Here is a 27,817-nt window from a genome sequence, read left to right as displayed (position 1 = left end):
AATTTGTAAAAATAAGTATACCATAAATATTACTTTGTAAATGCAAGAAATTAAGAATAGTTTACGTTTTTATTTTTAAAACTGAATTTAATTTGATTTATAATGATCTGTTTAGAAACGTAATAGTTATATAAAAATAACTGCAGCAATGTTACATAATTATTCAAATACATTTTTTTCAATATAATACTAATCACATATTGAAGTAATAAAAAACAATTTTCTTCAAAGTTAAATAATATTTGTAAAATGCAATCGCAATAAGTAATATTTCTAATTAAGAAGCTTGTTTACTATATTTCATATTTAAAACTCCCTTATATTTATCACGATTCATAAAAATCATTTTTCTCCTTATATTAAAAATATTTTAGTAGATATTTCCTTTGACGGTTTGTAAACAAAAACATAAAGTCATTATTACCGATGATTTATTGTATGCCGTAAACACTCTAAATAACATACAAAATCTACTGAATTTTTTATATAAATAAAATAATTGAAAATTTGTACATAAAATGTATGCAATGTGTGCATTTGCCTTTATGTTACAATTACATAAATACACCAAGTTAAGCCGTATAGCCGTGGACACTTGTATAAATGCTCTATTTAATATTTGACAAAATGTTTGCACGTAGAAACTAATTTAAAAATTAAATTATAAATTTCGACTCTAGCGCCTTTCCATATTAGAACGAGAGTAGCAGCCCTACGTAAACGAATTAGTTTCAACCGAGAGAGCATAATTTAGAGCGCGTAGAATGGTCATTGCCTAGTGAGGATCAAAGTATACTAAATCTGCAAACATATAGGCGCGAAGCTATCGTTGGCCATTTGTTCCCGCACACATGTACAACGGGTCTAGTCTCTCATTGTTTAGGAAGTGCGGTACGGTAGATGAGCTTTGACATCCGGCGAACGTCCCAGAAATATCGGAGGAAAAACCTCTGGTGCGAGGGTCCCGTCTAGGCGGGAAAGCCGTCGGCGCGCGCATCATCGGGCCCCCGCGGGTAGGGATAGACAAGAGGTCGCATCCGAAGGTGTGTATGTCGCCCCGCCACAAGAGCTCGAGCCGCCTCTACTTGCGTACGCGGCTTCCAGGAGAGACGCATGTTTCCGTTTCTCCTCTCTCGATCGCTCGTATATTCTATCTCTCTCCCCTTGTGTCTTTTCTCCTTGTCACTCCCATTTTTTTGGGCGTGCGCGCAGCTGCTCCCAGCCGCAGTCGCCGACTAAGTATCAATCAGCGCACAGCCACCGCCGGCACCCACAGCTTTTTTTTTCGAGGGACTACTTATCCAAGCTACCAAAATGGCCAAGAGGAGCGACAAGGAGCAGCCCTCGTTATCACTCAAGGTAAGAACTTCCTGGTACTTGGATAATCTTTCATTTTACGATAATAGCCCCTCGCTATTTTTTATTCACTTTGAGCCGATCTTTTTTGTGCCGACAAATAGTAGTTTTGTCATCCCGTTGTGTAAAAATTTAACGCTATATTACTAGAAGAAGAATCTTTATTGTCAAATATATTCATGCGGAGACTTTAGCTTCTCATGTGAAAATGTATTTTACCGCATTAAATTGCTCCTCAAATTCACTAGATCTGACTTTAGTTTAACAAGTCAATATGCAATTTCATACAATAAATGTTTACAGTCGCAAGAGATTTCCATCGAGTTTTGATCATATTTGTCTAATATTGATGATCGCAGTTTTGTAAACAACACTATCAACTTATCCAAGCTCGACCTGATACTTAATAGCAAATTATATATTATAAATTAACATATTTTTATTCCATTTGCAGTACTACTTAAAGAAAAACAACACTTTTTTATTTATTCAATCGTTTATCGTTAAAAAATGCTCAGCAAGCATTAAATAATAACGTTTATCCATAAAATAAAAATAAAAATAATTGTATAATGACTCGTTTGGTACAATCAAATTCATCAAACAACGATTTAAAAATGTCACAGATGCACTTATAAAATGTCGATGCAAGCGAAGAAAGTTTTTTGTCATTTTCTTAACAATTAAAAATTAAACAGTTAAAAATTACCATAAAATTTCTCACGCGATAAAATAATATTAGTCGTGTCTACCGATAGTCGTCACGTATTTTGCTATCTCTGTGCCGGTTAAAAATTGCCTGCACTCATTGCTTATTATATTCAAATTGAACAACCTACAACCGTATCCTAGGTGACAATCTATTTACATTTCTGTAATTAACGCAAAAATTTGTCTTTTTTGAGCAATATATAAACATTTATAAATCGGTGTTCTGCTATTATCTGCGCATATTAATACTTTTTAAATCGTCATCAAACTTGTAAATCACTTAATATTCATAATAATATTACTCTTAACTTATTTATCGTGACATTAAAATAGATGTTATGCAATTATTAATTGGATTAATTGATCTTTTTGATAACAAAAATGTTAATTAATGACATTTTTCAAGCGATTGTTCAATCATCAATAATGATATAATTGAAATTAAATTTCTTGCCGACAACAATAACTATTTTATTAAAAACAAGTGATATCTACATTAATTTCTTAATGACAAAAATAATTAAATATATAAATAATGTTCATTTGACAAACAAAATATATATATTATGTAAATCGAATATTCTATAATGCAAACTAGATATCATTTTCCATTAGAATATTAATTATTTATTTATTATATAATCAAATTTATATTTAACCGTATATAGATATATACATATATACATTGCATACATATATAGATACTTACGTTAATAGATAAAGAATTTACAAATTGTTATTAATTAAAGAAAATTCTGAAATTTCTACGTAAACAATTTGGGAGATTCTGCAAAATATAATAAGATATAAAGTTACAAACTTTATTTAATAACTTAATGAACTTGATTTGTATAACCACTTTTTATAAAAACAAATTAAAAGTTTTTAGTTCTTAACCAAATATGCAGTTCTTTATTTGTGCATACTTATATTAGAAAAAAGGAATTTAATAAAATTTAATATATTATATTGGTTTATAAATATTATTATTTCTTTAATACACATAAAAAGTTTGAGTTATTAAAAATAAAAATTTCTAGTAGCAACTAATTTAAATATGGAATAATTACATAAATAAACTCCAAAGATATAAACCTTTTGATTTTTGTCTCCGTCACTTCAAAATGGTACAAGAATAAATCGTCGAGAACTTAACTTCACAAATTTAAGCTTCTTATTATATAGTCATTGAGAAAAAAGATAGATGAAAACGCGACTAATATAAATTTCTTTTTTTACCAATGTTCGCGCGGCTAAAATTATTGCGATTGAAATTTACACAAGAAAAAATAATGTGCAGGATATATTTGAATATCTTTCTTGTTTCCACCAAATACTAAGATTTACTTTTATTACTACTAAATTTACGTTCATTATTATTTATTTTACATTCTTATAGAATTTTACTATTCTAGAAAAAGCTATTTTAAACCTTTTCGTGTTTTTATTACAGTAATATAAAGATTTCAAAGTACTTTACACATTAAAATATTCTTTTGTCCTCTTGAACTTTGATCTGCCTAATTTATTTAAACGCATTGTATAATGGCACTGCACGTTGAATGAAGTTGAAATATTTTTTGTAGTTTTTTTTAATACTTATAAAATTGTTTTCAAAAATTATAAAATATTCCGAACATTAACAGATTAAATGAAAAGCAATGAAATTGTAAAGGTATTTCACATTCTAAATAGACTCTTATTGTTATCATAGATGTTTGATAAAATTCATTCGATAAATGATAACTACAGAATATCGAATAACATCATATCTTTGAGATTTAATCTTTATCGTAAATATGTAGGAGCAAAATGGGTCTACTTATTCTAATATAATGTTAACATTTTCTGACTCACGTATTTATTTAAATAAGCGTACTATTTCGATTTCAAAAGTAATCAGTTTTTGAAAACACGAGCTTTGTAAGCTCGAAAAACAATTATATGAAAAAATCTTTCTTCGCGCATTATAATCGACTATAAAAATTGATTACTTGCATTCCAAATATCATTGTAGTCTAATCTCACTTTCCTTGATATGGAAGCCAAAAGAAACAATGCTTTAGAGCACTATCGTAAGCGAGCACGTTGGAAGTGGGGTACGATTAGGAAAAAGAGGTCCAAAGAACGAAATCTTACCCGCTGGAATCTCCGACACCTACGCAAAAGAAAGCGAAAGCGATAGTAGGAGGAGGGAGGGCAATTGAGGTTTGGTTGGCGAGATAAGAGCGCACGCGCGTCGGTCGAGCCCCTCTTTATTTCCTTCGTCTTCTTATTGACCTACAATAATTCGTTACGTCATGGCAGACCATCGATCACTTCCGATTGCTCATTATTGTTTTCTTCGCTCTTGAACCGTTGTCGACCCTTCGCGTTTCAGAATAACGCTGTAGCCATACTTTTTAAGAGATACGCGAACAAAATAAGTGAAAATAAGAATTGCGAATTATTGGCTTGTTTATAAAAATAATAAAGAAAGAACGAGACATATTAAATTAAATATTATGAAATATATAATCATTGAGAATAACACCCAGTTTCGAATGTATTTATTATCCAGTATCACTCTATATAGCCACTTCCTATTCGCTCGTAGCATAAATAAAATACGTCTGTATGCTTAGCTGTCGCTTTGTACTCATCGGTTATTCGTTCAATTCGTAATGCGTGATTTTTTTACTGGTTCGTCTTGTTCATAACGAGTCCTTTAATTATTACTTTTGAAAAGTTGTTCCGTAAAACTGGCTTTATAATATAACTGAAAGAAGTGAGTTAAATACTTTCACTTATAGATAATATTAATCCAACCAGGCACTGAATGTAAATATTTTATTGAAAATATGTAGACTGGATAATTATATACTCATTATTGCTATAAATTATTTGCTATTCACTTTCTCCTCACTTTCCTGTAGCTACTTTGCATATATTGATTGTACTCCTTAATGCAAATTAATAGCATTTTTAAAGTATGGAGTTTTTGAGTAATTGTTAGTAAAGTATAAGTAGTAAATAAAGTACATAAGAAGACATAATTATAAAATAAAAACACCGACATTATAAGTCCCACCAAATTTTTCATTTATTGTAATACTTGTAAAATTATAAAATTATAAAATTATTTTATAATAATGAGATATTAATTGAAAATTAATACGATTTACCTTTCATTTTCATTTGACTAAATTTTTTCCATTTTCAAGTATGTAAAACATTGCATTTATTTAACATATATATGATTTAATAATAATATGAATAATATTTAATACATTAGTAAATCAATGAAGAATATAAAAAGTATATAAAAATATAAAAAATATAAAAAATATAAAAAATATATTAAGAATATAAAAATAAATGCCTATAGCGCAATGAATATAAGAATTATTCTTCATTATTTATATATTATATAGATAACAAAAACTTTTATGAAACAAACGAATACGATAGTATACGAGCGCACAGACATGTGTACCAAAGTTTAAGCCAAATGAATAATTTATGTAGTCAATCTAGCACATGGGATCAAAGTCCTACTATCACTCAGCGTTTATAAATCTTACAATTTATTTCTATTGGTTAATTAGCGAAAAATTGTCAAACCATCCAAAGCTAACATTCCATACGTCGAAGAATTCAATTCACCTTTGACCTTTAAGAATAAAAAAGTGATTCCCAGCAGTTTCTCTTCAAGGAGAAAAATGCAAAATACAAATGATCGTAAAGCATAGAGTTTTAATATATCTATAAATACCTATTATTTTGCAATGTCAAAAAAGTTGAATATAATTAAGTAAAGATTGAAGGTGTCACCTTTAGCGATTGAATCATTATCGTGAAAATCACAGTTCGAAGTAACTATAAATTCCAATGTTAATTCTTAGTGTTAAAGTCAATGTTCAATGATTAAAGTGATTTATAGAAGGACGTGACCGTTTAAAGACGCCTACCTCCACTGGATCATTCGCTTGTTACAGAACACGTACAATATCCTAAGCTCCTGTCATAAAAAACATTTTGATAGTTTACGACGCATCCCTTTTACCGAACGAAAACTGATGTAAGGTACGGTTAAATTACGTCAGCCCATCGCTCTCCCTTCGTCCCTTCTTCCTTTCGCGCACCAATGCATCTAAATGTCGAGCTCGAGCTTCAACGACGTCCGCCGGAACTTTTCTCTTTTTTCCAAGTATGTGCACCCATCGATTTTATTAAGACTTACGGTAATATAATAAGCATGAGCTTTAATTAAAACGTACTTTCTTATAAATAATGCTTTATGAACAAATTGAAGTTTCATTATGACACATAACCTCAATCTCCACTCTGATTAAAGTTCAATGTAGGAAAGTAAAAGCCTAATATACGCCGGCTATTCATTTGCCATAAATAATAGGAAATGAATAGTTATCTTGAAAATTCAAACGTATGATTAATTGCTTTTTTTTTCTTTTAGTAAATTTGTAATAATCAACCGCATTTTTCCTTTGTTTATAGATTTTATCGTTACGACAAAATATTGGATAAATATGATGTTCGAAAATGATCGCAGTTGCTAAGCAAATTAAATACTAATCAAAATAAATAGGCACAGCAGCGGCAAATGAAATGAGAAGTAAAAACCGTTTATCCTTCACAGAGGGCATCGGCCATTTGGTGGCAACAATGCTACAGTAGCTCTCGCAAAACTAGTTAAAAATAGCCAAGTATAAGTGTCCGTGTACGAGAATTTACACCGGGGCGTGAAATTTCATGCAACTGCGAAATATTCTATTAAAACCACAAACATCTATAGACCGAACAACGAACCCGTCCGATTTCTGAAAAAAAATTCATCGGCTTCGAAAGTGTGACGCGGCCTTCGAGCAACACGGAAATAAAGACGAATCATCATCGGGCACCTGGCACACAATCTCAAGCAAACGCGGCTTTTAATCCGCCCGAATGATTTCTACGAATTTAAGAGACTTCCAAAAGAAGTGAGCGACGAAACTCGTGCTTCTCGACACTGTCTTCCCCTTCTCGCGCCCTACCGCCGCCAGTAAAGAATTCGAGCGATGCCTCTGTAGCACGTAGTTAAAACACGTAGAGGCTCGACCGGAGCGACGTCCAATCGCCAGCCTCCACGAGCGTCACACCTCCATCCCATCCATACTAGATATCCTCGTGTGTACGACGCATGTTTCAATTTGTATTCAATATGTATATACTCGAGCATCTAAGCGCGTACATACATATGCAGAGAGAGAGAGAGAGAGAGAGAGAGAGAGAGAGAGAGAGAGAGAAATGAGGGGGGGAGTAAGAGATATTTGCATGCATGCGAGTCTCCACGGGCAACATCACTACGTCGCTCAATAACTTTCGATTCCTCCAGAGCCCGCCTTCGAAATCCAACTTACCTATGATGACTTACCCGTATATTATTTATGACTATAAGCTCCTCGGATACCCGGAGCTTGAAGTTTATGCGTAACGAATTATGTGGACAATTGAAATGTGTGAGACATCACAATTTACATCTCAAAAGGAACGCACATTTTATTTATAACAGTATTATAATGCAAATATTAATAGCATAATGAAAGCATTTAAATAGTAGGCCAATGAAATCTATCCCTAGCGATAGTTTTAAATTTATCTAGAAATCGGAATCTTCTTTTGAAATTTATCCTACTTATTAATAATAAATTTTTTTATAAATAAATTCGATTTTATAATATGCAACGGTTCTAGCCGAATGTTTTCCTTCTATTCTCCAGCAATTCGATAATGTTAATTTTTTCTTCTCGATTTCAAGATATATAGCCTATAATCGTAGAGACTTGGAAACAGTTGCAACTTTAGACAAATGTGCTTGAGAAACGGGAAGCTCGCGAGGTACAGTCATCCGACTACCACTGGCGTAGACTCGTTAAAATTCCATTAAATTTTTATAATTTATATACAATTAACCCATCTTGGTAATTACAGTATTAATATTCAAGGTACGTTTGCAAATACGTATATCCTAATTTTTCTTCAAACTCGAGCTTTCCATATATTCGTTTAAAATCTTATTATGTTCGTAACCAGGTTTGTTTATTGTTCATTCGTTCATGTTTCTTTTTACTTTTCCTTATCTTTTTTAATTATAGTCCCGTGCATAATTCATAAATTAAAAGAATTAATTAATTAATAGCATTGATAATGTTTCTAAAATTCAAGCAGTATATTACAGTGAATTTGTGTATCATAATTATTCTTTAAATATTTATTCATTTAATTATACAGTTATACAATTTTCTACTTTAAAACAAATGTAAAATTTCGTATCTAATTAGTGCATAAATACCTTAGTATATTATTAGCATATTATTACATAGTAAAAAATTATCAAAATTATTTTATAAAGATTGAATTAATACGAGTATAAAAATATATATTGAAATTTCGGATATCACTTTACACTTTAACTGAATATTGATTTAATCAACAAATCTTATGCTCATTTTCAGTTAATATGTAAAAATAAAAATAAAATGCACGTATAAAGACTAAACTTTAAAATATATTTTCAGAATTATTTAAAATAAATGTTTTATTTATTTTTTAATTTCGGAAAAGATTTACATTTATTATATTACACTAAATTATCTACATTTATTTATTTAGAAAATATTAATAAATATAAATGAGTTAAATATTGAAAATGTATCTTTATGTATTTCGTAATATGCGTCGCTTGAGCTAACAAAAAAATCATAAAAGTTTAAAATTTTAATCCTAAGCTAAAAACCAACTATTATAATATAAAACTTTGGTTTATATAGATCGTAAATGCATGAAAACCGTGAACGAACTGAAACTTATTAATACTTATTAAACTGAAACGGCTATAATAGAGGAAACTCATAATTACATCAATTTTCGAAATAGTCAGTAATAGTAATTTAAAACTATTATTTGATTAAACAAAGCGATTTCAATTTATATTTAAAAATACGATATCTACGAAAGTATAACTGCACGCAATGTACAATTGCATTACCACCAGCTTTTATATGAATGCATTGTATGAGAATATATATATATATATATATATATATATATATATATACATATGCACGTATATAAATAAAACAGTTAATTAATAAATGTAAAACTAGTAAATTAATAGATTAAGAATTCATAGTAATTTCAATAATGTGCATTTGTCCATACGTAGATGTGAAAAAAATAGAAAAAAATAATTTCTATTACAAGCATCATTCTGAATTAAAATTAAGTTAGCCAAGTAAGTAGATGAAGAAAAAACGAGATCAAAAATATATTTATTGGAGTTTTTGAGTTGCAAACTGCTGTCTATTTACCTAATCCTACTTCATTCACGACGTTAACAAGCAATTCTTTCTATGTCTATTGTTTTTTTATTTTTTTTATTAACAAGAATGACATACGATGCTTTGTTCGAATTACTTCCTTTTCATTATAAATTGTTATACATTAATAGGTTTTTGACAATTATAGCTTAGTGAAAATTCAATTTTCTTGATATAATGGATATTATTTGTCAATTGAAAAAAATTTTAAAATATTTCACTAATTATTATACAATATACTCCTAAGTATATTACAGCTATATCCAATTTATGTGGGCTTAGAAACTTTTGTAAATTTACGTACAAAAAATCTAAAGTACATTTTGTATAAATTTACTTATAAATGTAAATCATTGTATTAGAGCACTTGCTTTTTTTTTATTTTCCAGCTTCTGACAGCCTCTATAAAATTTAGATTTATTTTTTGTTATTTCTTTGTGTAATGATTTGGCTCACTGTAGCCTATTTAGAACGTCTGGCATTATCAATGAAACTCTTTACGTTACATGACAATATTTAAATACTATGAGAATCCAAAGGCAAATGTCATTTAGACAATGTTCCGCCTACCGTGTGCGTGTAATTCCTTTACAATACATTTAATGACGAATGTATCGTATAAAAAATAACGCATACAAGTCGAGCAACAGATATTCAATGATTCGACAATTACGTTATCATCCGGAGTGTAATATAAGGTTTCATTATTCTGAGACATAGCATGTTGCATTATATATTGTATGCATTATATTTATCACTTATTTTTATTGTAATAAATGTTTATTTATTTGCATTATAATATTAAAGTTAATTTATTAAATAACTATCTAAAACAATAGAATTTATTACTTGTAAAATAGATTCTTATTTTTTTGAAGTCTCGTCGTATTAATTATTCTTGAAGGCTGAACTTGAAAAATATGATATATTGTCAACTATTATCATTTTATATCTACTGATTAAAATATGCAATATTGTAGTTTCAATTGAGTATTAAAAATAATTTAAGCGTTATATTAATTTCTAAGCGCAATAATGGATAAGGAATTAAATAATATTAATTACTTTAGGAATATATATTGTAATACATATTGAAAGTTTTTGTATTAATAAATTTCTGACTATTATTTGATCTTAATAAGTCCTTATATTTGAATATCACTAAAACTATTTTTATTAAATAATAGTGTGAAAATAAATCAAAAATATATTTATACGTGATTATATATTTATAACTAAAATAAATAATAAATGAAAGCTAAAAAATTAATGAAATATAAATAAGTTGAAACAATGCATTAACGAGATGAACAAATCATTCATTAGTTTAAGAATAGATGAAAATATAATTTTGTTAATTAAACATTTAACTCAATTTCCTCATATTAATACGAGATTTATAATTAAGGAAGCTTGAATTTCAAAGGGAATTGTAAAAATGACATTAATTCAAAATTCAAAATGATTCTTTTGTCACTATTTTCTATCTAATAAATAATAAAATCAGCATTTTTCCAAGAAAATTGAGAAGGTAACCATTTGAGGTTATTTGCGTTTAGATTTTTAAACGCAAAATATACCTAAAGTCTTTTAATGAGTTTCTGTTTCTTTTCCGCAGAAGTTCAAATGTCTTTAAAGCAACATATCTATTCGAAATAGACAAAATATTCATGAATAATATAGACAATAGGTTGGAATCATTTAAAACGTAGTCTTTTAAAGTTCTTTGTAAAAATTATGATGTGTCTTTTTGAACGCCATTGCAGCTTTGAAATAAGGATGCTGTATACAATATTTATTTTACAATTTAATATTTTATCTATCTATAAAACTAATTTTTAATGTTGTAAAAATATAATTTAACATATATTTTCAGCATATAATCGAAGGTAATTTAGTACTCGTACTTTATTTATTCCAATGCAACAACTAATTAAGCCTGTGCTTTAATTATCCTAATAAATTATTGAATACTTATTAAAAATTAAATAATTCGCTCAATATTAAAATTAGAAGAAATATGACTAGAAGAGCAAATTTATAATTCTGTGTTCAATACTTATTTAAATATTAAATTATAAAATTAACTTCGACTTCGACTTTTTTAAGTGCCCTTGCTCATAATTCCATATACAACAAAAATTGTATTTTTATTCATGACTAAGATGTTAACTACAGATAAAATGTTAACTCGACCACTTCTTCCGTATAAGCAATATTCATTTCATTAAAATATATGTAAATGTAATCATTAAATTACATGCAATAAATGGTTTTGCACGTGCATCTAAGTTCTTCATCTTTCTTCTACCTCAATATCGGTTACTTATACATTATTCTTATGTCCCTGAATACGCGTAGGTGTATTTAAACTTTTGATATAATGAGCTTGGATAAACTTATAAGTTCACTACTTGTAAATCGAATTAACTATGTGAATATCTTAAGAAAACTTATTTTTGGGAATTTATTAATCGCAATTCATTACTTGTATGCATATAAAATAATAGCAATTCGTACAGCATTTGTTTGATCGCTAATTGAATAGTAAATTTTGTGTTATATGCGGCTAATCCATAAATCCAAATTACACCTTCATTAGTATTTAAACGAAAATTAAGATCATCAATATTTAAGTAAGTTACACGGCGGCATTATATTCAGAATAAGTAACTTGAGTTGACGGTCACAGTTGATGACTTTATCAGCCTTGAGCGTCGCTACAACCACAGGGGCAAAGTACAAGGAAAAAAGTTGCACTCCTGTATTTCAAGAGCACGTTATTCGAGTCACATTGCTATTTTTATAGCAGCCGAATGAAATCTGAAAAAAAGCAGAGAGCAACGGATGCTGTTTCGCGTAAATGCGAAAAAAATTACGTTATTGGCAAGGCTGATAAGCATTGTACTAATACGTGTTCGTACAACGTATATTGTTGGACACCGATAAACCAAAAAAATGCATGTGTCATTAGAGTATAAATTTAAACAACTTAAAACTGATCATAAGCTGTAAGCTATTATTACATCTAAGCAATTTTTTGTGTCTAACTACAATATCACCTATTTTATTACTGAAAATTCTGTCGTATCGACTTTTTTTCTGAAAATTAATTACTTAATTTAAATAATTACTTAAAAAAATATACAACATTAGTGTGACATAATATTCAAAAGTTTGTTAACAATTCAATAGATTTGTGTTTTGTTGGTCTGTGGTCTTTGGATGGTAATATATAAATTTTTAATATTAAGGTATATTAATTATATAATCACATTTTTTTGGATTTCATTAATTTTTTTTTTTTTTTTTTTATTAATTCTTTCAATAATTTAAACTTTCTGTTTTATTAGGTTTCAATAAAATATTTTTAAAATTCAGTGAACAATAAATGTTATAATTTTTGTCATTTATTTATTTATTTTATAATAAAATATATTGTTTATTAGATAAAGTATTTAATAGTAATTTTAAGTACAAAGTAAAAAGTCACAATTACAGATTTTTGCAAAATGAAATTATTATTTTTAAATATTATACTTCTCGAAATTAAATATTTAACAACTGATACTATGTGTTCGCTTTAGAATATTATATTAGTTACATACAATATTAAAAATATTATAAATTAATTCTAAATTGTAATATTTATTTATTTTCTTATTTTAATTTTAAAATTGTACAATAAATTTATTCCTTAAAAAAATATTTTAATTTAATAAAAAGTTTTCCAAAAGTTTTAAAATTACAAATCAGCCTTTCTTAAATATAAACATGCATCGACTATGTTAACATTAAAATGTTAAAAGTAGTTGATAAACTACTTGAATTATTTATATTTAGAAATATGTTTTTATATTAATAATAATACTAGTTTAATAATAAATTACAAAGATAAATAATAAAATTCATCTGATCAAATAATCGGATAATTATATTTTATGCAAAAATACGGATCGTTTATTCTTTGTAAAATATTTTATTGAAAATAGAAACAAATATCTTTTAGGTTTAAGAAGAAAGGTAAGATTAAACAATGATTTAATATTTCCTTGCAAATAAAAAATACTTATTTAAAAATTCAAATATAATTTTAAAAAAATGAATGAACTACAATCTATAATTATTATTTATAGTCTATAATAACATGTCACATTTGTTTTATCTATAAATAAAAGTTAAAGTTTGTTGAAATATAAGCAAAAGAATTATGTTTGCATTGTTTTTTTCATTATAACAAAATCTTTTTAGTAAAAAAATTAGGAAATGGATTCTTTTTGATTATATGAAACCTGTTTTCAATTAATTTAATAGGTCAATATTATTCATACTGCTTTTTTTATAATCAGTATATATATTATTATAAACTAATTGTCATAATTATAAGAGTCATTTATAGAATACATAAAAGAATAATCGATTAACCTAATTAAGTAACAATAATCATCCGATTTAAGGTTAACTATTTAGATTAAATATTAAATAAATTAAATATTAAAAACTTTAAGTTTATTATTTTATAGTAATTGATTTATTATCTAATCTTAAAATATAGCGAAACTTATCAATATTGAAGATAATTTTATAAAACTTAAAAAAAGTGAATAATCTTATATAAACATCTGTATGCCTTCATATATATACTTTGTCTGCAGTTATGTTATTATTGTTAGTGGAATAAATTTTACTATTACATATGCAAAACACCGTATCAATCAACTTGAATTATCTTGCGGATAAATAACAAATTCTAATTGCTTGGCGATTAGTGTAGACTGAGCCTGTCGCATGCACTTCTTTCGCAGTTGCTTTAAAGAAATTCTAATGTTTGGCTTAACAAGTCAAACGATTTATAAAATATACCTTACAGAAACACAGAAATAGAATTAGAATAAATAAGCTTATTGAATATTAATATGAAGAGATTTAACATTTTTTATATGAATAAATCTTTTAGAATAATAATACTAATAATATTATTCTAATAGTGAATTCATGATTTAAATTGAAAATAAAATTATAATTCATATCGCCTATAACATTCAGTATTAATTAGTCTTTTAATAAAACAATTATCCCTATCATTTTAATCACAGTATAGAAATTGTACTCGAGAATTATTGTATAAACTCATTCATAAAAATGTGTTATTATTGTTTTATTAAATTGGTCATTTATAAAAAGCACTTCGTTATAAGGTATTCATCTGTGCATAAAAATAATATTCATGTTCTTCATTGCTTAAAAAGTGTTTCAATCTTCATTGTATATGCAATTCATTTTCATCAATTAAATGTGCCTTTCATTCGATCCTCACTTATGTGACGTTTATAGAACAAAATTTCAACTTTGACCTGTGCTTGCAATCTATGTAAACACATATATGTATGTAAATTTCGTATTGACATATGTCGATAAATAAAAACAATCTATTAGGGACACTTATCCTTTGAATATTTCTTAGTTATTTCAAAGCATATTACCCTGTACTTCATTAATGTAATTCTAATTCAACTATGTATGCAATAATACAAGAAAAACTATTTTTTTCGAAGCTCTTTTTATAAAAATAGTTTTAATTATTAAATTATATGCTTAACATTATATCCTCTGCAAAAATTGACATCGATAATAAATAGCATATTCAATCAATAATATTCGTGTTTATCATTATGATTAATCTATATATGTCAGATGTTGTTTCTTGGAAATTTTATAATTAATTAAATATTTGTTAAATTAAAAACATCACAACTTTTGTCGTGTATTAATATAACATAAATAACATTTTTATACTATAGAAAAAGTTGTATTAACACATCATTGAGATGATAGATGAATCTCTTATTCAATGTTAATTCTTAAGAATGTAGAGGATTTTATATATAGTTATACATTATTAATTATATATTTATAAATGATAATGGCAACTACTTATTTGGGCTTAGTAATGTAATTCAATTAACTCTTATATTAGAAGGTAATTAATTTTATCACTTTTCTATCAAACCATTTAATATCATATAACAATTATGATATTTTTTCTAGAGGTGTATTAAGTTGGCGTTGAAATTTCTTAAGGAATTATTAATAGTACCATTATCTCAATATACATTACTTAAATGAGAATTTTTGTTTTACTAAATAATACTGTTATGATATATATATATATATATATATATATACATAATAAAGACAAACAGCCAATTAATTAGATATCTTCAAGATATCAACGAAATTAATGAAATTTAATTCTTGAGGAATGCTTATTTTATTTTAAATTAAGCATTGGAAAAAATTTCTCAAAAATTTATGATTAAAATACTTGCTCTACTAATTAAATTATTAATTAACAAAATGTTGAAGCCCTGACAACCAAAGACCCAAAGGCGCTATGCATCGTGGTTTATTAATTTTATCAACCAGCTTCAGAATGTAAGCATCTGGAAAAAGCAATTATATCAATTAATTAAATTACTATTTATTTGATTGTCATTAGTAATTGAATCAAAAAGCAACCAATTGAGGGTTCAGCACTCCTTGAAAGTTCGTTGATTTAGCATATCTCATTCGAGTCGACAATTCGCTCTCATACATATATCCAAGCACCTCGTTCGGACATATGTCACGCGTCCCTTGATAGTCCGTGAATTTCAGAGCGACAATCCCCGGGTAGCTTCGAATTTTACGGTGTTGCTTGGTGCCGTGGTCTCGTACGGAACGGAACACATGGCGGGAACGACGGCGGTAGCGGTAGCGGAGGCGGAGGCCGCGGCGGTGGCAGCGGAGAAGGTGGTGGTGGCGGTGGCGATGAGGCCGCCACATATAAGAGTCGACAGACGGAGTGAGGGTCGGCAGTCGTTGGCGCACGTGTGGTTCCCGCCTTTCTTTCGAGCTTTTCGCCGGCTTTCCCCTACGCGACGCGGCGCTTGAGTGCATTGGCGTAGACAAGCCGAGCCCCCGTATCCTAAATTCGCCTGTCTATCTAGTCGAACGAATTTTTTCTCTACAAGATCGTGATGCCGTATATCAAGAGGTCCGTTCGAGTAAGTTTTAACGATTTGGTGTGCGTATGTGCGTGCGCGCGCTCGTGCATGCGTGTTATGAGGAAGAAAGCGGTCAACGAGCTGTAATTTGTGAAAAATATATTTCAACTACATTACTATTTAGTTAGTTTCGTTTAGCTTTATACTGTTTAGTTTTACTAATTATTCCTTTGATTTAGAAATTAGTATTAATTTAGAATTTTTTATTGCTGATATTTAATGCACTATAACTAAATAATATTGATAAACAATAATGTTAATATTATAAATGAACAACTAATGATAAAATTTATGCTTACTTAAACAATTATAAGTTATATGAAAAATTTTTTTTTTATTTATCTTCTTAAGATAACGATTTTGTTTGACTTTTAATTCGGTAGGTTTCATTTAGTATTTATAACGAATATATCAGTCGATGAGAGTATTACATATAATATCAAAGTTTACAAAATTAAACAGATGGCATTGTATAGCTTCGAAATTATTAAATTTGCACGCAAAAAATGTAATACAACTTCGGGTAAAAGCATTTTAATAATCTTTTATTATGAATTAAAATGAGGCCATGTGTTTTCGCTAGAAGAGATAACGTCACAAACACCAGATATAAGTATGTATTACTTTATAGGAAAGTCAGTAGTAGCCTTGCTTAAGCGATAATAAATAATTGATCAAAATAATGGTATAAAAAAATGAGAAATACATAAAGAAAATCTGTATTATGAGTAATAACATCAGTTTCTGAAATTTGAAAAATCGATTCAAATAAAATTTTGATTTGAACACTGAAATAAAACTTTCTCAAAATATGTTTTTAAATTATTTTACGCAAATCGAATTTTATTGAGAAGAGAAAAACTATTTTTAATAATTCAAGATTAGAATAAGGGTTTTATAACAATTTATGTTCACATTCATTAAATAGAACTTTCATTTGACTGAGAATAATTTTATTTAATATACAATTTAAACATTAAAGTATTTGAATTTAAAATTATTAATAAAAATGAGAAACACTTTTATTTACTTTCTATTCAATATATTATCTATTCATAAAGATGTTTTATAGTTCGATCAGTTTAGTTCGAATAAATATTTTATTGATGGACGATCATATTAACGAACATTATGAAAATATCGAAATGACAATGACAAATTTGTCTATATTAAAAATCAATAAATACTATTCAATTTAATTTTTTGAATACAAATAAAATATTTATAAATAATATTTATTCTATTTTTTATTCAAATATATATTTACAATATTTATTTGTAAATAAATTTAATGCAATTTATTTTTTAATTATTTGTAAATAATAAAAATGATTGCTTATATATTAATGTTTTATATTAAAAAATAATAGTAATATTTAATTTGACAATCACGATTATACAAACCAATAACATTATTATAATGTACAAATTTGTCATACATTATAAAAAACGAAGCGAGGTAACGAAAGAACTGATAAAAAAGAGTCAGAAAAACATAATTACTCATATAAAATATATTATGTACATCATTGCGCATCCAAATGGCAACTTATATGATAATTTTAAATTAATAAACACAAGCAGTTCAAAAATTTAATTATGCATGATTAAATTGATGTAAAACGTAAATTTTAAAAACAAGAAACTTAGAGAATGTAGAAAAAATTGAATTATTAATTTATTTTTTATTTAAAAATTTCTATTTAAATCTATTTAATTTTCTTTAATTTTTTCAATCAAGAAATAATTGTCAAAAATAATATTAAAAATTAAATTTTTCATGCCAAACTTTTGACAACTTTAATAAAGCTAAATTTAGATAATAAAATAAAGATTGGATAAGTTTATACTTTAACTAAATATAAATATGTAAATATCGTTTTGTTCTTATGGATATTATTTGTAAAATACTCCCAAGTTCAACAATATTATGAGGATCCTATAAATTACTGTGCTGGAGTACTGTATAATATTATTTTCTTAAGGTGGTGTCACGACAAAATTTTCACATAATCGATTAGGCGTTCTATTAAAAAATAACAATTATAAACTATCAATTAATTTATCATGACTTAAACATTTTATCTATATTCTTGTCTTAGGTGCCTCTCTTTTTTAATGTTGCATAGTAAATATTTGAAAATGAAATGCATATAAAATACAAAAAAAATTAAATTTATAAATATGTTTAAGTATAGGAAAATAACGTATCATTTAAATATTACTTGTATAACTTACCAAAAGTGCTTCTCTTATGTATTTGTGGTATAATTTCACCTTTATATATTTATGTTTAAGGTTGGTGTGCACGGAATACTCTCTATTTAAAATTTATTTTACAATAATATAAATTGTGAATTAATAAGAATATATAATATATAATATATAATATTGAAAAAATTAAAATTGAATAAGAAAATATCTTTTATTAAAAAATCTTATATTTACATTAGTTGTTAATATTAAATTGATAATATATTGTATATGTTTAAAAAAAATTCGATCCTTAATTATAAATAAATTGTTTTAAAAAAAATTCATCGTAATCCAAGATTATCAGTTTTATTTCCATATTTTGGAATATTATCCAAGGGATTAATATTACAATAATATTATAATCATAATCAATTAAAATGCTACCCAGACATATTGTGAAATAATCATACCATTACGATAAAATGTATGAACATTACACGGTACTCGATAAAGAAATGGACTTGTAATATTAATTGTGAATTTCTATTAAAGCAACTAATATCTGAGAAATTATTAGACTTTCAAATAATATGACCTATCCTAAGGCGTGATAAATTGATCGTCAATTCAATATTTTTGTATATTTTTATTTGTTTACTAGTATGCGAGCTTGACAAATCGAATAAATACCGTTTTACAGCTCAAATCGAATCGTAATTTCGTATGCGACTCGCGATGTCATTAAAATATCACGCCATGTTTTTCCACTTCTGGGTTTATTCACCCTTTTGGCATTTTCGACAGTGGATCATCGGATAAACACCGCTGATATCAATTACTTATTCTTGCTCGATTGCACTCGTGCGAGCACGTGCAATATTTTCAGGAAAGCAGGCAAAACGTGCGCGCGCGCGTGCCATTCTACAAAATCAGGGTGTCAAGGCAAGAGGTCGCACTCTTCGTTGGTAAATATTATCGCCGCGAGATAGCGTAGGAGTAAGAGAGAGAGAGAGAGAGAGAGAGAGAAAGACGAGTATAACAATGAAGTCATTCGAGTTATAACGACTTATATTTTTAAATGTTTGCTTTGTATTAAAATGTAACGTCACTATTAAATAAAAACACTATTGCAGTTTTGAAAATATTGCATAAGAGATGTGAACGAAGCTTATAATGGCGTTGTAATTTAGCCTCAAACGAAAAATAAAAATAATCATTTTATTAAAGCAAAGCTTTTGGATGACAAATTAATAAATAAATTTTACTTATCATGCTTTTAAAATGAAAATACATTTTATAATATATATTACCACGTTATGATTTCCGTCAAATTAAATAATTATGTTATTTAATCACGTTACTTCGAATAATGAAATAACGTAATCAACAACTTTGTAATAGTTTTTACATTATTAATGCACAAGCAAATTAATTTACATGTTTAGCCTTTTTCTGTTTTAGTTATATAATTACTGTTATTTAATTGTTCTTATTGTACATTGAATTAAAAATTCTTTTTACGTATTATGATTAACTTTTAAATCATTTATATTAAAAACGATTTGTTAGAAATAAATGATGAAAAATTTCTCATTTGTCTGGTGATTCATCTTATCGGTTCTTATATAGTATACACATTTTTTATTGGGATAATGATAAGCTTACTATTTTTTTACTTATTAATGGATTGAAACCATGAACAGTAACGTTTTCTAGTTAAATTTACTTGAAATTTTTAATAATTAATACAGTATTATTTGCTTACTCTAATAAATAATTATAAATTATTAATGAGTAAAGGAATAATCAAATGTTTAGTTATTTCCTTGCTAAACAATATTAATTTTCTAATTTTTATTCAAATAATATGAATTATTTATTTATTAAATTAATTATCATCTATGAAGATAAGAAATTAATTAATATTAATATTATTTTGAAAAATAAATAAAAAACACGAGTTTTAAAAAATAATTATGATGTTTTTTAGTATTTAAAAAGAAAAACGTCAGTCTTGATATTCTAATTATTGTAAAAATTATTTGTTTATAGGATGAAAGTTTTCTATATGAAATGAAAGTGATTAAGCTAATATTACGAATTATATGTCATTGTTGTGTAATTATTCTTCTTTACATATTTGACCTATTGAACATATCAATTAGTATCAAATAGATAAATTATTATTATGATTTTTTACTATTTTTCATTTCTTTCTTTCTTGATCTATTTTCTAATGCGATCATGAAGAATTAATTACTTATTGCTCAAGATTGATTACATAGTTTTAATCTAATATATTATGTATCTCAAACATAAATATACCTATATATGGAAATTAATTCCACTTCGTTTAACGTTTTAGATCCATAAAAGTTTAATTCTTAAAAACCTAGATTTTCATACTCTTTAAAAATAGTTTTATATATATTTTTATATTACTTTTAAAATATAAATGATATTATTAATATAATTAATGTACATGGAATACGCTGATTAATATATAATAATTATATAATATTATACAACTAAATATATAATTAAATGTACTGATTTAATCTTAAAATATAAATTGTTAACTTGATACTATTAAGGTCACACTTATTGCATAGATTTATTATTTTTATTATTGAGTTAAAATTTTTCGGCTTAGTAAATACAGGAATCTTTGGAAAAAAAACAATTAATTAAATCAACCAGATATAAAAATTACTATTAAAACTTAAGTAAAAAAAACTGGAGATTAATATTCTATTTTGAAATTTCAGGGGTTTAATCCTCATTTAGCTTTTGCAATTGGTGCAGCAGCATTGGGATCTTCTTTTCAACATGGTTTTAATACTGGAGTTGTCAATTCACCAGCAACCGTAATATATTTTCTATTCATTATTGTTTTATATTTTAAGCTTGAAAATGTATCGATTAATAATTTAGTTAATTATAAATTAATTTAATAAACAAGAAATAAATGTTATATTTCAAAATATAACTAACATTTTTAAATTCTAAAGAAATACTTTATAGTTTTTTACCATATAATATAAATTTAAATTTCTAAATATATAAATTATATATGTTCATGATATTTACACTTGTTATATATTTTTTAATATCGAATTTTATTATAATTTTATTCAAATTTGCATAATATAAATATTTCAACTTAACATTTAAGGTATGATTTAGATAAAGAAAATAGGATTAAGTACACAATTTTAAATCTAAATAATATTTTATCACAAAAGCTCCTAATATTATGTTTTATGCAATTATATAATTATATAACTTTATACATATTTGGAAAAAATTCATAACAATCCATTTATATTAATGTAATTTATAAAAATAAAATGAAGGTATAGTGTAATTATAGTAAAAAATAATTATAAATTAAATTATGTATTAAAATTGTATCAAGTAAATTTATTGACAATTCAAATTTATATTTAAGGATTTAATTAACATATTGAAGGAATTTAATTAAATTTTTTATTAAATTAAAAACCTTGACATTTTTTAAGAAAGTAATAAAATACCATTTCAATGTATTTTCCAATATGTTTTGCAACAAAGTAAATATAATAGTAATTATTTCTTATAAAAATATTTGCTCTTGTTTGAATGAGAAGATTTTTTTACATATATATGCCAATAATATTTCATCTGTATATAAAATATATAATAAAGATATCTTTTGTGCAATATTGCAATGAATTCAATATTTAGATGCCGATGTATCAACATCAATGTACATATTTTCTGATAAAAGTTACAACTCCAACCTATAGTTATACAAAAAAATTCCTTTACAAATATTCTATTTTCAAATATTAATAACAAATATATTTTATATTTGTAATAAATAAATGCGGTTTATTTATTTGAAGAAGTTTTTAATAAAATTAAAATTCATAATATCATATAAATTGAACTGTTTATTTAATTTTTTTAAGTGTCAGTAATCTATAGATCGATAAATTTGTCTTACTACAATACTTTTTTTCCCATAATTCTAACGAACGTTTAAAAAACTATATGTAGAGACACAATTGTATTTTTACTTAAATTTTTTATTTATATAAATGTTCTGTAATATTAGAATTTTTAATGAGAGATAAAAATATTTACGTTATGGATTGTATATCAATAAATAACATTCATCTAATATCAATAGTTATTATATTGTTTATTTTAGCTTTTTTTTTAATTTTTAATAATAATTATTATATTTACTTATATTATTGGAATATATATTACAAAAATAATAGTTTGAATGATATTCATTTATTATTAATTATTATTAATGATAAAAATCATTAATTATAATATTGTAAAAAGTCTCTTATTCTGTTCAAAATATAAAAAACTTGTTAGTTTGTTTCAAAAATCTACAATGTATTGAAAAAATACATTACAAGTATTGCATATATAAATTAAAAATAACAATAAATTTTAAACAAATCTTGAATTTTTATTATTAAAATAAAAATCATGAATTCAGGACGAATGAGTATTTTACTTCGAGACTTTTTTGAACTCTATTATTCACATATAAATTAGCAGTTGATTATATCAAGCTGCTCATTCGATTGATTCACTTGTTTTGCTAAACACGGTTATTTTATAACGAGCATACATAAAGTAAAAATTCTGTTTTAATAAAATAATCTTTACCACGCTATTTAGGTGATTCAGCCATGGATTGCGGAGTTAAAAATGAACCGTAGTGACGTCCCATTGAATAAAGAGTCGCTGGAAGCTGATGTTACGGTGACATGGGCGATAGCGGTGGCAATATTCTGTGTGGGTGGAATGATCGGCGGTGCTCTGGTAGGTACTGCGGCCGACCGTTTCGGTCGAAAGGGTAGCCTTCTTCTGAACAATATCTTCGTCGTGGCCGCGGTATTCTTTGAAGCATTGGCTAAGCCCTTGGCTAGTTACGAGCTGATAATCCTTGGGCGTTTCCTTATTGGCATCAATTCAGGCCTTAACGCTGGTCTCTCGCCCATGTACCTCGCAGAAATATCACCTATGCACCTACGTGGTGCCGTTGGCACGGTTTATCAGTTGATCATCACAATTTCCATTTTGGTTGCCCAAGTGCTAGGTATGAACAAGCTTATGGGTACTACCGAGCTTTGGCCTTGGCTTTTCTCTCTCACAATTGTTCCAGCCATCGTTCAACTAATCACGCTGCCATTCTGCCCCGAGAGTCCAAAATACCTTCTATTAAGTAAGGGCAGAGACATGGATGCTCAACGAGGTTAGATTTTACCTTCATGTTCTTAGTAGTTATTGGATCTAACGGTTTCTCACATTATATATTAAATGCTGCTTAAGAATAACGTACAATGAATAAGGCTCATTAATTTCCGTCCTATACATTGCTTCATTTGAAACTGAATTAAGATTTATTTTTAGAGAATAAAAGGTAATTTAGGATATTTCAATATACAAACTTTAAATAATGCCCTTAAATAATGCGAAATAATATATATTGTTTATTTTTTATACCATTACATTAAAATTGTTGAAAAAAATCGCGAATCTGATAAACTAAATCGATGTTTGATTATTATTTTGATATTATATTTTAATCAGATTCGCGCTTTTTTCCAACAATTTTAATGTAATGGTATAAAAAATAAACAATCTATATTATTTCGCATTATTTAAGGGCAATTAAAGAAATTTTAATGTAAGAAAATAATTCATTTTAAAATATCCTTTAATCAACACTGTAATATAAGTTATTAATTTGTAAATAATATTTTAAATCCACTACTACTTACAATATTGTAAACGCCCTTTTATTTTTATAGCGCTAACATGGCTGCGAGGCACCATTGAAGTTCACGATGAAATGGAAGACATGCGTTCCGAATATGAATCAATTAAACTTATTCCTAGAGTCACTTTAACTGAACTAATAATGAATTCGTCTCTTCGTATTCCACTCTTCATCTCCATAATGATTATGTTGGCACAACAATTATCTGGTATCAATGCAATTATGTTTTACTCGACCAATATCTTTGAGATGGCTCAGCTGGATGCTGAACAAGCTCAAAATGCTACGATAGGAGTTGGCGTTGTAAACGTCTTAATGACATTTATCTCCATGATCCTTGTTGAAAAAGCTGGACGTAAGACTTTACTGCTGATTGGTTTCTTCGGCATGTTTCTTGATACGAGTCTACTAGCAGTCTGTCTTTTATTTAAAGTGAGTTAATTTTTAAGATTCTATTATCAAATAATAACGTAGTAATGTAACTTGATTACACGCAGAATAATTACGTTGACCTCTATTTAAATTGATGCAGGCATGATTTTTAAAAATATATTAATATAATATTGTAGAAAAACGGTTATTGTGTACATAATTATTTTCCTAAATTTCGGATATTTTCATAATTTTATTAGCTAATATTAATTTCGAAGATCATATTTTCATATTTCATATATTTATGATTTAACATTGAATAACATTACTATTAAATCAATTTTTATAATAAAATAGATGATGTAATAATTAATATAGAAAATCCTGAATATCACACTTTAAATTAAATGTATAATTATAAAAAAGAAAATGTTTATGCTGAAATATTTCAATTCGTCCATGTTTTTACAATTATTGTATAATATTTCAAAATATAATTTTAGATCATATAGAAATTTCAAATGATCAACTTACACATTAATAATAAAAAGAACAAAAAATTATATAAATATTTTGAAATTCAAAATTTTTAACGAAAATATAAATTAATTAAAAGCCAAAGAATATAAGACAATCTTATATGAGATAAGTCTCAGTTAATTTAACTGAAAATATAATATACTATTACACTAAATTCTGACGCAATATGTCAATCAGCATTAAGCTGAAAAATGACCAGTTGCCGAAATGTACAATGTCAAAGGTCTAATTTTTATCATATAATGCAGATTTGTAAAATATTGTTTATTAAAAAGAATCCATTTTTAAATTATTACGTTTAAACTATATTTGTCTGAGGAAAAAATTTGCTAGCCAAGTTAATTAAATCAATCAATTTTAACGCGCGAATGAATTGTCTCGAGTTTTGACATGATATATTCACATAGGTTTCTAAAAGGTATTTATTTTAAGAAATTAATTGAAAATCAATATAACTAATATACAACTATTTAAATTTGTAATTAAAATGAAATATTTTTAAATTTTATTTCATGTTTGCTAATATTTTAAAAATAAACTTAATGCATTCAATTACAAATAGCATAAAAATTCAAAACATAAGCAATATTATTTTGAAGTGTTTATTAACACATATTTGTTGTAAAAAAATTTACAGCTGCATTGATTCTTTACGTAATTGTTCTTTAACAAGTTTAAGAGAGCCACTTTTCACAGTTCTTCTTAATCATTCCAATTAATCTAAATTGAGAATATGTGAAAATTCGTTTAAGAAAATAAGCAAGGAATACCTATTAATAATATACGTCTATAAATAATTCATGTTTATTGTTATTTTTTGTGAAATTAATGAATTGAAATAAAATTTATGTATAATCTATCACAATTTTTATTTAACATAGCTAGCAGATTTATTTTTACGCATTATTTTGTGTATTTCAGAGTCACGCTGCAGCATCGATATTGGCTGTCGTACTCGTCGTTCTGTTCATCGTGCTGTTCGCTACGGGACCAGGCAGCATACCCTGGTTCCTAGTTTCAGAGCTGTTTAACCAGTCAGCACGACCGACGGCGACGTCCGTTGCTATTGCTATCAATTGGGGTGCCAATTTTCTTGTGGGTATAATGTTTCCGCCGTTAGCCGCAGCCATAAACTCAAACGTCTTCTTCGTATTCGCTGTGCTTCAAGGCCTTTTTACCGTGTTTATCTGGCTAAAGGTACCAGAGACGAAGAATAAGTCAATCGAAGAAATTAGTAGTATGTTCAGGCAGCAATCCTACCAATGAATGACCTCGGCGCGGGAATTTTGTTTTCTGCATTTCCTTAACTCGATAACAAAAGGGGCGACCGATCTTTCATTTTTAAACTTCTCTCCTACGGTATATGCTTTTTTTTAATTTTTTTTTTTTTTTTTTTTTTTGAGTATCGAGAGCCAAGGAAAACGAACAATTATTGAAAAACCAAGAGATAAATAAACGAGACAACAGCTATACAACTTAGTTCCTATGTGTTTTAAACACCGCGTCCGAGAAAGCAAAAGTAAATTGAGGCTGTTACTGATACACGACACCCATTAAAGTCACGAAGAAATTTCGGTTATCTGATAATGTGAATAATTATGAACAACTAAATATACATATTAAATACACACACGAACATCCGCGTAAATACATATGCAGATACACACACGTATATATATATATATATATATATATATATATATAATACGAGCGTAAAGATCAAGTAAGTTTGGTCGAAATTATCTTTCGCTAGGTATAACGATACGTGTTGATACGTATTGACGCGTCGTTTTAGGGGGTTTTGACTCTAGTCATGAACAAATATAGTAGAAAAATGAGTAATGTATGTACATGATGAAAAATGAAATAGTTGCGCTTTTTTCCAGTTTTATACTTATTCAATTATGTACTTTTTTTACTAAAAACAAAACAAAAACGCTGCTACTATGTGTAAGTTTTCAGTTCTTACATTTGGTTAAATACGATTGTATAAGTAATATATACCTATTCGGTATTGCTGTGCTCCTCTTTTTTTCTGGAGAATTGGAATTTTATTTAATGTATATTTTTATATATGGGCTGCACATAAGTGTCACACGTTGTATTGGATCGAATGTCCGAAATTGATCACAAGACACATACAATTGTATATTGAAACATTAAAGACTGGCAAAAGTGCCGATTAAGAAGTTGAAGTGTAGCCTTTAAAGATCTAGAAAAATTTATTCTAAGTTCTTTGCAGAACATTTAAATTTTTTAATTTTTTTCATAATCATTGACAATATTATATGGATATTAATAATTTTTTTAATTTTTGATACTTATAGTTGAACATTTCTTTGGGGCTCTAGTATCTATTAAATAGAATACATTTTTAAACTAGTGATAGTATACCTTTTATAAGGGTACTTTTATAATATAATTAACATCATGTATTTATGTAAGAA

The 27,817-nt window shown here is 26.7% G+C and overlaps 1 protein-coding gene across 2 annotated transcripts; it reads left to right on the top strand.

Annotated features, from left to right (window-relative positions):
• The first annotated feature begins 1,060 nt into the window (after positions 1-1,060).
• LOC105360578 (solute carrier family 2, facilitated glucose transporter member 3) lies at positions 1,061-27,305 on the top strand. Of its 2 annotated transcripts, none has more exons than XM_011497519.1 (5): positions 1,061-1,359; positions 21,436-21,534; positions 23,354-23,930; positions 24,490-24,890; positions 26,292-27,305. In XM_011497519.1, the coding sequence occupies exons 1-5, from the start codon at positions 1,315-1,317 to the stop codon at positions 26,634-26,636; spliced, it is 1,467 nt and encodes a 488-aa protein (XP_011495821.1). In that variant the 5' UTR covers positions 1,061-1,314; the 3' UTR covers positions 26,637-27,305. The 2 variants fall into 2 exon arrangements, with proteins under 2 accessions (XP_011495821.1, XP_011495822.1); XM_011497520.1 differs by lacking the exon at positions 1,061-1,359 and adding an exon at positions 16,297-16,471.
• The last annotated feature ends 512 nt before the right edge of the window (positions 27,306-27,817 follow it).

This window comes from Ceratosolen solmsi, unplaced genomic scaffold (assembly GCF_000503995.2).
Source record: "Ceratosolen solmsi marchali unplaced genomic scaffold, CerSol_1.0 scaffold47, whole genome shotgun sequence".
In the NCBI taxonomy this organism is placed as follows: Eukaryota; Metazoa; Arthropoda; class Insecta; order Hymenoptera; family Agaonidae; genus Ceratosolen; species Ceratosolen solmsi.
This window is presented reverse-complemented; position numbering and strand designations above follow the sequence as displayed.

Coding starts and splice junctions, on each gene's coding strand:
- LOC105360578 (XM_011497519.1), top strand. CDS start 1,315: ATGGCCAAGAGGAGCGACAAGGAGCAGCCCTCGTTATCACTCAAG. Junction 23,931..24,489: donor AGACATGGATGCTCAACGAG/GTTAGATTTTAC, acceptor TTATTTTTATAG/CGCTAACATGGCTGCGAGGC. Junction 24,891..26,291: donor CAGTCTGTCTTTTATTTAAA/GTGAGTTAATTT, acceptor TGTGTATTTCAG/AGTCACGCTGCAGCATCGAT.